This window comes from Talpa occidentalis, unplaced genomic scaffold (assembly GCF_014898055.3).
Source record: "Talpa occidentalis isolate TD23 unplaced genomic scaffold, MPIMG_talOcc4v2.1 talOcc4.11, whole genome shotgun sequence".
Classification (NCBI taxonomy): Eukaryota; Metazoa; Chordata; class Mammalia; order Eulipotyphla; family Talpidae; genus Talpa; species Talpa occidentalis.
The window spans coordinates 100,421,084-100,434,263 of record NW_023601104.1 but is presented as its reverse complement, the minus strand read 5'-3'; the positions used below and the strand labels follow the sequence as shown (position 1 = coordinate 100,434,263).

Here is a 13,180-nt window from a genome sequence, read left to right as displayed (position 1 = left end):
ATCTTTCTTTGCTTCTTTTAAAAAAAAATTACTCCTACAAGACACAACTCTTCTATAGATAAAAACACAATAAACTCTAACTCTAAACCAAAAGAAAACAAAGATCCCTGAAGGCATTGGAGAGTTAACAAAAGGAGCACAGGCTGTGGAGAGGACCTGAATGGCACAAACTCAGTTACCTGTTTTTAATGACTTTTAGCCTGAGAGAGGCCAAAGTTAGCACCATGCAGGGTGGATAAAGTACCAAAAGAAAACCCAAAGTCTTTCTGGTGTGAAGATGCGGAGGGCAGAGGTCAAAGCAACCACAGCTGTAGAAAGGTGAGAATCTTGGAAAGGAGAAAGCTCCAAATTCTGTCAATAAAGTCTGCTCAGCTATCTGGCTGGTCCATGAACTACACACAGATGTGTGTAACAGACTCCAACTAAGGATTAAGAAAAACTAAGTTGAGGTAAGAGCTGCCATCGAAAACACAAATTTGCAGCAGAGTCCAACCAAGTCAACTGTCTAGTGAAATACAAAAAGGAAAACGGGGGTAGGGGCGAGAGGGAAGAGTAAATAAAGAATAATTCCTCTATTTTTTCTTTATAGAGAACAGAGGTATTACAATTGTGGAAACAAGCGTAAGTATTCTTAGCCATCGCTTTGTCATTTTGTGTATAACTGCCATTTTAGAATTTTAGGTTTTGCCGTCCCGGGAATGACGACAGCATTCCAGAGATAGTTTGGACAGTTTCGACCCTCACTCCACCCTTACCCTCCAGTCACTAATGAGGGCGAACTTGCCACAATTGGAGCTGCATCTCGGCCGGACCAATCAGCTTAGAATTATAGCCGCACAAAGATGGAGAACACATCCTTGTAGCCAATGAGTAACTGCCAGCATGATTTAATTTATTAAACCTGCTTGTAACCCTATAAAAAACCCCTGCTTCCTTTGTTCGGGGCTCTCTCGCTATCTGCCACTGTGTCAGTAGGTGCCATGAGCCCGGACCCCAGTCTGTAATGAACTCCCTTTTGTGTTTGCATCGGCTGTCTTTGGGTTCTTGGAGGCTATGCTCACCGAGTCCGCCGATCTTTGGCACAACAACAATTATATTATTTTTTTTAAAAGCCAAATCTATACATAAATGTGTTATACTGTGATCAGATTTTATAATGGGATCTTTCAAAAATACTGTACATTAAACTCCTCTACATAAAAAGCCAACAGTGCAACTATCTCTCATGTCTGGTCTCCTGCTTCTCAGCAGAGTATTTCAATAAATCCGTTTGGTCTGTTCTCCACTTTGTCTCCAGTGAATTCTTTTACTCCCAAGCCTCTTTTACCTGATTCTCCCCCATGACAATTAACTTTACAATTTGGAACCAAACAAAGCTTATAATTCACACAACCAAACACTACAAAAAAAGAAACAAAACAAAATATATGAAACAAAAATGTAAAATTTTTATATAAAATATATACTTTATATCTTTATATCAAACATATAAAAGAACAAAATAATAGTATTTAAATGCTGCATGCTGATTTTTAATCCTGACATTTTATTGCTTACCTTCAAGTTCTTCCAGATGTGAAAGAGTTCCTTGTGTCCTGGGCTGGATATAAGATAACTTAAACCTGGGCACCACAAATGGTACTTCCTTGCCATCAGATGGTAATTTAGAAAGTAAATAATCCTCAGTACAGCCAACCTGAGGCTTTATGGAAACAGAAGTCAATGGAGGTATACAGATAGTAGTACTTTGACCATTTGAGACTGCAGCTTTAATGTCTCTTTCCATGGAAACTGCATATAAAACAAGAAGAAAAAAAGAAGAAAAATTACAATATACATACAGAATTTTAATAACAATTAGTTATTTATAACTAAATAAATGAAACTCATAAATTAAAATTATTTATAGCTAAATAAATTTAATTAAAATAACTAAACCTAGGGCCTCCCTGGTGGTGCCAGGGGTTGAGACACAACCTACAAGGCTGTTCGCAGCCACTGCAGCACAGGTTCAATCCCCAGCCCCCTTCCGGCCAGAGAGCAGTCCACCTGGCACAGAAGATCTCTCCTGACTCGCCCACTGCTCCCCTCAGCAATGTGCTTCAGTCAGTCTGCCTGTTCTGTTCCCCACTCTGTCCCTGGTGGATCCTCTCACCTCCCACACCTCTGGCCTGTACCCTAGCTCTTGTGTGCGTAAATAAATGATCTTTAAAAAAAAATAACTAAACCTAGCATGTTTTTTAGTACTTAATCATCTTAAAAGAAACTGCTGATACATAAAATGCTCTTGGGCCCTATCAAGAACTTCTGGAACCTACATTCTATTCAGCCAATATTTGATGAGTTAATATACTGTTACTAAAGTATATTAACTTACCATAGTGGTAAAAGCAGTTTTGCAGAGTGTCATTCCCACAAAAGAGTGCACAGATGAAAAACAAGTTTATTTTGTAGTTAATTCCCACAACACTTTCAAGTAAAATTTAGTCATTGTAAAATACTATCAACAAAGCAATCCTCACAAGCGAAAGTCTCACAAAATAAAATGTACACTGACTCTCCTGTAATAATAAATCTCCCTGTGCTAGCTTCTATGACCTAAGTTTTTCCATTCTCTAGAACAGTGCCTGATTCCTAAGCTGTGACTTAGGATGGGGAGGTAAGGGACACCCAGAGTTAATTATTATGTATAATTAGTATTATCTGTAGAGTGAAAGTACAACCACTATGCATAGCAATTTATGAATTGTTCAAATGTATAAAGAAGGCTTATTATATATACACATATATAATAGGAAGTCATGTTCTAGAATAAAAAAATACAAGGAAAGGTCAGAGAAAAATAGTTTGAGTCATCATTTTTGAACAGATGAGGAAACCATGTAATAGAAACCAGGGGTTATAGATTAAGTGTGGGTCTTGATAATGTTACAGGTCTCTTCCCCACTGATCATTCATTCATGAAAGGCATTTTAACACATTATTCATTAAGTAGACATTTTCTTTACTTAAAACATCTGTCAGAATATGTTGTGCCCCAAACACGCCCAAAATTTCTCTCCTGCCTGTCTGTACTATTTTATACAGCACTAACACTCATCTCTCATTCTCACCATGTCTGACTTCCTTCTTCCCACTCAACTTGCTAAAATCTTCTTCAGACTTTCATACCAAATGCCATTTGTGGTGATGTCCCAAGGTGCCGCCTGGACTGAATTAATCTCTCTCCCCCTATGCTCTAAGGCACTTTAATACTCACCTACTGTGCTTTCTATTTCTGTTTCTGCCTCCCCCATGAAGTTAGGCACTATGCTTCATTTATCTTTACATTACAAAATGCCACAAATAAATAAGAATTAAATAAGTGTTTGCTGAAGTAAAAAAAAAAAAAAACTCACAGTTATTTTTCTCCTTTTCACCATAGAAACATCCTCTACAACAACTCTTTACAAATTCTGCTGCCATTACATTCAATTTCCAATATCCAGCAAGATATAAACTTTCAATTTTAATATTAACCTGTTGGTAGAACAGAAAACAAGTTAATGATCACACATAAAATAATGCCATTAGATATCTCTAGATCATATTATCTGCCTGAGATGTAATGAGGGCTCCAAAGCAAAAATGGTATAGTAAGTTAGATTTCTGTTCCTATATGCATTTTGTATAACCTAGACTCCTTATAAGTCATTAAAACGACAACTTAAAACTCTGAAAAAAATAGAAAAATTCCACTCTGAATTTTCTTTCACTTGGTATACCTAAATTAATGCCTAAAAACTAAAAGAAAATATGGCATTTTGAAGAGTGTGAGAAAAATTTCACTTCTTCAAATCAATTATTCTGATAATCCAAAGGTCTCATACTACAGACCAACAAACAAATAACTTCATACTTCATGAGTTAGCTTAATCTTTAGAATTACACTAACAGGAAAACATTATCTTAAACACTGACACACACACACACACCAGCTAACACCAGCTAACTAAGCCAGAAATAAGATACAGTAGCAATAAAGGGAGTCTTTTAAATTTACCTGGAACATAAAATTGTCTGAGAACTTCATGGCCACTTCCCAGATTGGCTTCACTAACTACCCCATGCAACAACTAACTCAAAACTTACCACAAATCTATACCTAAGACCTAACACTACAAAACTCCTAGAAGAAAACACAGGAGTAATTCTCTGTAAACTTAGGTTGGGCAATTTCTTAGATATGATACCAAAAGCCCAAGCAATAAATTAAAGTTTTGATATATTACACAATCAAAATTAAAAAGTTTATGTTTCAGAAGACACCATTAAGAAAGTGAAAAGACAATTTAAAGATAGGAGAAAATATGTACAAACCATTAATCCAATAACGTGCTTATATCCAAATATATAAAGGAGTATTGTAATTCAATAATAAGAAAAATTAGACAATTTAAAAAGAGGCAAGATCTATGATATGACACTTCTTCAGAGAAATATTCAAGTGGCCAAAAAAGCACATGGGAACATGTTCAACCCGACCAGTCATTAGGAAAATGCAATTTAAAACTATATAATACTACACAATTAGGAAGAATAAAATTGCAAAGACTAACCATTTCGAGTGTTTACAAGCTTATAGAACAGAGAGAACTCTCCTATTTGACTGGTGTGACTATAAAATGGTTTGACCATTTCTTAAGTTAAACCTACACCTATCATATAATCCAGACATTCTGTTCCTAGGTATTTATTCAAGGTACAAAGTCACACACATGTCTATGCAAAGACGTGTACACTAGTGTTCACAGCAGGTCTATTTGAAATAGCCCAAACCAGGAAACTATGGAATGCTCAACTCCGTATAAAAATTGTGGTGTAGCTATAAAATGGAAAAGTATTCAGTAATAAAGGAATAACCATTGTATAAATTGGTAACTTTCCTCCACTACTGGTAGATTTTCCAGTACTGAAAATTTTTTCATTATCTCTTTAAATAATGCTTTTGCCCAGTCTCTATTTATTTTCTTTCAGAAATTCCTATTTACTATACTTTCTCACCATAACTTCTCACCCTGATCATTCTAATGTCTATGTCTCTTAATCTTTATATTTTCCATTTCTGTTTCTTTGGATCACATGCTGGAATGATTTATTCTAATATAGTCCAGTTCATTCATTCCTCTAGGGGCTTACCTAATTGTCTAAAATGTGGTAAACTCAACTAGTGAGTTTTGAGTTTTATTACTGCATTTTTCATTAACAAGAATTACATTTAGTTCTTTTTTTACAACCAGTTCTGGCTCTCTGGCACCATTTTCAGACTCCTGCTCCCTCCATGTATTTTCAAGCTTTTTCATATATACCGAAATATAGACCATCATAGTTATTTTAATAATCTATGACTGATAATTCCAATATGCAATGATTTGGTAAATTCACTTGTAATTATTGTTTCTGCTGATTCTTGCTTAGATTGTCTTCTTTCTGTATGCACTTGGTTATCTTTGAAAACAAATTATTCACTGATCTTGAAACTTTATCAGTAGGACATTTTTTTAAGCCAATAATAAAAGTATCCTCCTACAGAGAATAGTTATACACCATGCCATTTTAAATTCATGCCTTGACAAATAACCAAATTTAAAAACGGGCAAAGGATATAAACAGATGTTTCTCTACAGGTAGATAAATTGCCAATAAAAAGATGAAATCTAGGAAGGCATTTAAGTGAGTTTTCATCCTTCCCTTGATAGAACTTTGGGATCCTGGATTTGGGAAATGCAAATCAAGCCCACAACGAGATTCTGCTTCACGCACAGTAAGATGGCTATAATCAAGAAAGCAGACAAAACTAAATGTTGGAAAGGATGTAGAGAAACTGGAACCCTCACGCATTAACGGTGGGAATGAAAATGGCACAGCTGCTTTGGGAAAACTTCAACAGAGAATTACCATACAATCCAGGTATCTCTCTCAGGTAAATATACCTAGGAGAATGGAAAATACATTTTCACACAGATGTTCATAGCAGCATTATTCATGATAGGTAAAAAGTAGGCACACCTCAGTAGGCCTCTTTCGTCCATTAACTAATGAATGGAAAAACAAAGTGTTGTACACCAACATCGTGATAAAAAGGAAAGTACAGACTTGTGCTACAATATGTATAAACCTTGAAAACATAATTCTAAGTGAAAGAAGCGAGGCACAAAAGACCACCTATCGTATGATCTCATTCATATGAAATGTCCAGAATAAGCAAATCCATACACAGAGAAAGGAGATCAGTCGTTTTCAGGGGTTGGGAGGAAAGCAGAAATTAGTAACTGCTAAAGGATACAAAATTTCTTGTGGGGGTGATGAAAATGTTTTAGAATAGTAATAATGTTTGCAAAACCTCATAAATATATGAAAAAAAAACACCAAACTTTACACTCTAAAAGGCTAAATCTTATGGTGTGTAGATTATATCTGAAAAAAAATATTATTCATATGATGACATATTTTGAGACCATGAAGGTGATGTGAAGTTCCCCCATGGCCAGGTGATTACCACTTACCAAAGATAAGGCTTCTTTCCCTCCTCTGCTTTACTTGGCATTAAGGCAACTTTCCATGCAGATCTTAGAAGGCGTTTAGGTGAGTTTTCATCCTTCCCATTGACCTTTGGGATCCTGGACTTATAGGCAGAAAGTTTCTTCTTAGTTTAATGTGCATGAGACATGAGCTGACTTCTAATCATGCCCACCCCCACATGCAAATCCACAAGTTCTTATTCAAGTCTCCCTAGTTTAGCATATACTCTCAGAGCAAAGACTTGAAAGTTCCCTTTGTCCCAAATTTTCAGCTTTCTTAGATTGTGACATGTCAATTTCTAAATACCTTTTAAAAATGCTTTTTAACTACAGCTTCCTCAGTTATTTTTAGGGTGAAAAGTTTTCCAAAAACCTTAACTACATTTTCATAATGAAAATCATATAATTAATTTTCAAATTAAAATTAACTCTGAGTTAGGACAGGGTCTACAAAAAATACAGACAGCATGATAAAGTCTGTATGAAAGCAATTTTAGTATTACTTGTGACCTCAGGTGATCACAGTAGATAATTAAGACTTAAATAACACGTTATACTCCAGTGAAGAGTTTATTATTGAAAAAAATTAAACATCAATTTGGGGCTTCCCCAGTGGGGTTAAGACACAAACTATGAAGCTGTCCACAGCCACTGCAGCTCGAGTTTGATCCCCGGCCGGCCAGGGAGCTACCCACATGGCACAGCAGACCTCTCCTGATTTGCCTGCTGCTCCCCTCAGCAGTGTACTTCTGTCAATCTGCCTGTTCTATACCCCTCTGTCTCTGGTGAATCCTCGCACCTTCCCACACCTCTGGCCTGTACCCCAGTTCTTGTATGAATAAATAAATCCTTTTTAAAAAATTATATAAACATCAATTTGAAGGGGAGTCTAGCTTTAAAGGAAACATGGGCAGTTCACTTGCTCTCTTAGGTGTCAAAGGTCTTTATATAACTACATTTTAAAAGGGCTGTGGGAAGGAAACAGACACCACAGAGAGAACAGTACAGAAACATGCACACATATGTGAAAACCTGATGTATAACACTAGAAGACCACTAGAGAAAAAAACAGAATACTCATACATAAATGATGCTGAGAAAAACTGATTACCCATATGGAAAACAATGAAACTGGATTCCCACTTCACATCATGCAAAAATCAAATTTCACATGGATTACGAATATAAATATGAAGGGTGATTTTTAAAATGTTTAAAAGAAAATATCAGACTATATCTTTATGACCTCAGAGAAAAGAAAGATTTGTTAACCAGATGCTAAAGGCATAAATATAAGAAAAAGGCTGACATATTCAACTACATTACTATAGTAGTATCCATCAAAAACTAATACAAAGAAAGTAAAGAGACAAACTAATTCCTGGGAGAAAAGGCATCTGTCACATATGTAACTGACAAGAGATTAACACAAGCAAGGAAACTGAAAGGTGTGCAAGTCTCTCCAAAAACAACAGCCTGGGACCAGATGGTTTTACTAGTGAGTTCTAGCAAACCTTCAAAAAGGAACATCTATCCTTCTCAAACCTTCAAAAACTCAGGGAGGGAATGCTTTCAAACACATTTTATGAAGCCGACGTTACTCTGATACCAAAAGCAAACAAGGACATCACAAAAAAAGAAAACTACAGACCAGTATCACTCATGAACACAGACGCAAAAATCCTCAAGAAAATCTTAGCAAATTGAATTCAATAACACAGATTTATTCCAGGGATGCAAGGATGGTTAACACATGCAAAGCAATCAATGTCATTCACAGTATCATCAAAAGACAAAAATCGTATTGTATCAATAGATAAACAGAAGGCATGTGATAAGATTCAACACCCATTTATGACAAAAACTCTTAGTAAAATGGCAATAGAAGGAACATAGCTAAACATGATAAAGGTCATATATGCCAAGCCCATAGCTAGCATTACACTCAACAATGACAGACTGAAACTTTTTCCTTGAAGATCAGGTACACAAGGATGTCCACTCTCACCACTACTGTTTGACACAGTATCAGGAGCCCTGGCTAGAGCAATCAGGCAAGAGAAAGATATAAAAGGAATCCAAATTGGAAAAGTAAAACTATCACTACTTGAGAATACATGATAATATTATAACATAGAAAACCCTAGACTTATTAGAAACTATTAGAAACAATAAGTCAGAATAGCAAAGTGGCAGGCTACAAAATCAACATACCAAAGGCTACTGCAGTTCTATATGCAATTAATGAAATAGAAGAGAATGAAATCAAGAAAACAATCCTATTTACAGTATCATCAAATGTATTAAATACCTAGGAATAAATCAAACAAAGAAGTTGAAAGACCTATTCAATGAAAACCATAAGACACTTAAAAGAGACAGAAAAAGACACTAATGGAAATATTCTATACTTATGGATAGAAGAATTAACTTTTCAAGATGCCCCTATGTATAGAATCAATGAAATGTATAGAATCAATGAAATCCCTACCAAAATTTGAATGGAATTCTTCAAAGAAATAGAGGAAATGTTACAGAATTTATACAGAACCACAAATAGCCAAAGTAATAGCCACTGAATAGCCAAAGTAATCTTGACAATAAAGAAGAGGAATGGTGGTATCACACTCCTAGACTACAAGGCTATAATAATCAAAAAAATATGGTATTGGAATAAAAATAGAAACACAGATCAATGGAATAGAATCGAATGCCCAGATATAAAATCACTTTTATATGGACAGTTAACCCATGACAAAGGAGCCCAAGGTATATAATGGAAAAAGGAAACTCTCTTCAACAAATGGTGATGGGAACACTGGACCACCACATGCAGAGGAAGGAAACTAGACCACTCCCTCACACCGTGCACAAAAATTAACTCAAATGGATTAAAAGACTTGAAGACTGGAAACCACGGAACACACAGAAGAAAAAAAAGGTGAAACACTCCATGACATTGGCTTCAGGGATATCGCTGGGGACTCATCTCCAATGGCAAAAAGAAAAGCAAAAATGTGAATGGGGCTACATCAAACTAAAAAGCTTCAGTACATCAAGAGAAACTACCATTAAAACCTAAAGACACCCCACGGTTTTGAGAAAATATTTGCATATCACAGATATGTTGAGAGGCTAATAAGCAAGATCTACAAAGAATTCATTTAACTCAACAAAAAGAAAACAAAGAACCCAATCAAAAAATGGGCAGGGCCTCCCCCGTGGCGGGCTGTACGCAGCGCTGTGAAGCTGTCCACAGCCTCTGCAGTGCCCGCTGCAGAGATGCCCACATGGCGAGGCAGACCTCTCCTGTCTCGCCCGCTGCTCCCCTCAGCAGTATGTTTCGTCAGTCTGCCTGTTCTGTTCCCCGCTCTGTCTCTGGTGAATCCTCTCACCCTCCTGCACATCTGGCCTGTACCCGGGTTCTTGTATAAATAAATCAATCTTTAAAAAAAAAAAGGGCAGAAGAGCTAAATGGGGAGACCTTCTCCAAAGGCACGTGGAAAATGTTCAACATCACTTATCAATGAGATGCAAATCAAAACCACAATGAGACACCACCTCACTCCCGTGAGAACGGCCCACATCAAAAACAAACAAACAAATGTTGGCAAGAATGTGGAGAAAAAGAAATACAGTTCAAACAAAACCAAAGACTACCAAAAAAAAAGCAAATTGTGGAATAGACAAACCTGAATAATGCATTATCTAGGAATATAAGAGTATAATAAAACTGTACAGAAAATCAAGGAGTATGGAAAGTGTGCAACACAATCAAGGCTGCAAAAATACTGATTAGTATTTGTAAAGCATGACAGGGGCATTTATTTTACGTGTATTCTCTAATCTGTAAATGTGTCAAAAGTAGTACTTTGCATATCTGAAACAACTTTTAATTTAAAAATTAAGTAAATACATGACTGTGATGAAAAATACAGGAGAAAATGATAAAAAAATAAGAATTATCAATAATACCGGAGATAACTACAGTATTTAAATTAAAAATATATTTAAATAGTGTATTTTCTTTACATCTTTATTGAAGTATATTTGCATTATGGTCAATTGCATATATTTAAAATATGTACTTGAGTTAGACATATGTTTACACTGGGGAAAGAATCTTCACAACCAAGACAACAAACACATCCATCATCCCCCAGAATTTCCTCATACCTATTTTTTAATCCATTTCTCCTCACTTTCCTTTGCCCCCACCCCTGTGTAACCACTGGTCTGTTTTCTGTTACTCTTGACTAAGTTTGCATTTTCTAGAATTTTGTGAGGCACAGCTTCGGCTCCTCCGGCGGCCTTGGGGCCAGCTCTACCTCTCAAATTCTGTTCCCCGTCCCAGGCCTTCCTGTCTTCATACTCCACTCAAATAATTTCTTCCACTCTCACAGGATGAACCACCACAAATCCACAGACGCTTCCAGTATCTCCCACCCTGATCCCGACTTCAGAAAAACCTGCTATAACAGACCCAAGTGCCCACGAGACAGCTCGGGCCAGGTGTCCTCCAAGGAGCGGGAGCTCATTTTCTCTTAACCTGAATTAGACTCTCAACCTGTTGGTTTGACTTGTGAATACACAATTACAATTCAAGTGGAGGCAATAAAATACACACCCCGCAAATATTTTTTCTTGAAAGATTAAAAAAAGGAAATTTTCATGAGGACTTTCTGTCCACTAATGAGGGAACTCATAACCATAAGCAAAAACAACAAAAAAACCCCACAAAATACGAGGACAAAAAGCAAGTCCCCTGGAATCCCAGTTCTCACAAGCAAGCAGAGTCAGTTTGGGGGTGGGGGGGGAGCTTTTCAAGCCCGGCAGAGGCAGGATCACACACGGCGTGGGTACCGGGGGTGCTGCTGTTAAGTCTCCGTGTTTCCCAGACTTTCCCACCGTATGAATCAGGAAAAACACGACTCTGTTAACTGCCTACCCGGAGTGAGAATGAGCAAATCATTTTAAATAAAAAAACAAGCTTTCACAGCTGCATTTCACATATTATAAAGGTTCTGATCCTGCACCTGGCGGACGCCGACCCGACCCGGGGCGCGGCGCCCACAAGCGCGCAGAGGCCCCCCCGCAGCTGCAGCAGCCCCGGGGGTCACGCAACTGGGGGACGAATCTGAATGGGGGGTGGAGGGATCAGGGACAGAACACGGGGGTGGGAGCTGTGTGGGGCCGATAACCAAGGTGAAAGCGCAAGTATTGTGCAAAAATGAGAAATGATGTAAAAACATGGAAAAGAAAAGAAAAAGAAAAAGAAAACCGAGCTGGGGGTCACTCGTGTTTTGCAGACACCACAGGGGAGCGACCTCCTGGCAGCTCCCCGCCCCTTCCAAAAGTTTCGGAAACAAAAGCGCAACCTGCGGGGTCCGCCGCCCCCCCAAGCCCGGCCCCCGCCCCCAGTCCCCGGAGCCCCGCCCCGCCCCACGGCGCCCGACCGCGAGCCCGGCGAGCACCGCGGGGACCTGCGCCCCCTGCGCCCCCACCCGGCGCCCCCGCCCGCGCGCGCCCCCCGGCGCCCCCGCCCCGCGCGCCCCCCCCGGCGCCCCCGCCCCGCGCGCCCCCCCCGGCGCCCCCGCCCCGCGCGTCCCCCCGGCGCCCCCGCCCCGCCCCCGCGCGTCACGGCGCTCCAGGCCCGGCGGGCGCGGCGGCCGTCGGGGCTCGGGGCTCGGGGCTCGGCGCGGGGGGTGCGGGGGCCGCGGGGGGCCGCGGGGAGCCGGCTCCGCAGCCGCCGCGACGTTACCACCACAGCGAAGTTCCCGACACGGAGACGAGGACGGCGCAGGGCAGCCCCCCGCGCCCGCCCGCCTCGCGCCCCCCCTCCGCCTCGCGCTCCCCCCCCCCGCCTCACACCCCGCCTCACCCCCGCCGGCCCCGCACCCCGCCCCCCCCGCCGGAGCCCGGCAGCGGCCGCTCGAGGCCCACGCCGCGCCGCACGCGGGGCCAGCACCCCGGCCGCGCCCCGCCCCGCCCCGCCCCGCCGCGGCCCGGGTCCCCGCCCCACGGCGCGCTGAGGAGAAGACGCGGCCGGTTACCTGCTCGGGGCCGCGGGCTCTGCCGTCGCGGGAGGCGCGACGGGTCACCTCGAAGCCCCGCGCGCGAGGCCCCGCCCCTCGGGCCGCCCCGCCCCGCCCCGCGGCAGGTTCGCCCCGCCCCCTCGGGCACGCCCCGCCCCACGGAAGGTTCGCCCCGCCCTGCGGCAGGTTCACCCCGCCCCCCGGTAGGTTTTTCCCGCCCCGCGGCAGGTTCGCCCCGCCCCCCGGTAGGTTTTTCCCGCCCCGCGGCAGGTTCGCCCCGCCCCTCGGGGGGAGCGCGCGGAGGGCGGGGCGGGGTCCTCCGCCCGCACCCGACGCCGCGCGCCTGCGCCCTGGGCTCCCGCCGCCCGCCCGCCCGGCAGGTCGCACCCGGCTCCGCGCGCCCCGAGCGCCAGGCAGAGTGGGCGGCCCGGGGGGCGGGGCGGGGGAGGGAGCCGAGCTGGGCGCCGCCGGCCGCGGGCGTGGCGTGGCGGGCAGCTCCCCGCGAGGGGTTGCCACCCCGGGCCGCGGAGTCCCCGCCGCCGCCTTTGTGGCCCCGCGAGCGCGTGTCCCCGCGGCCCGGGGCGC

At 41.9% G+C, this 13,180-nt stretch overlaps 1 protein-coding gene across 4 annotated transcripts in view; it reads right to left on the bottom strand.

Annotated features, from left to right (window-relative positions):
• TC2N (tandem C2 domains, nuclear) overlaps positions 1-12,676 on the bottom strand; it is a 40,031-nt gene extending 27,355 nt beyond the window's left edge. Inside the window, exons 1-4 of one of the 4 annotated variants that reach the window (XM_054692814.1) lie at positions 12,614-12,676; positions 6,546-6,664; positions 3,399-3,519; positions 1,558-1,791 (exon numbers count right to left, since the gene is read on the bottom strand). In XM_054692814.1, the coding sequence (XP_054548789.1) occupies positions 1,558-1,791; positions 3,399-3,465 (301 nt within the window). In that variant the 5' untranslated portion in view covers positions 3,466-3,519; positions 6,546-6,664; positions 12,614-12,676. Of the gene's footprint in view, positions 1-1,557; positions 1,792-3,398; positions 3,520-6,545; positions 6,665-11,043; positions 11,577-12,321; positions 12,346-12,613 lie in introns of those variants that run through there. The other 3 variants (XM_037504035.2, XM_054692816.1, XM_054692815.1) reach the window with 3 other exon arrangements.
• Positions 12,677-13,180: the final 504 nt, after the last annotated feature.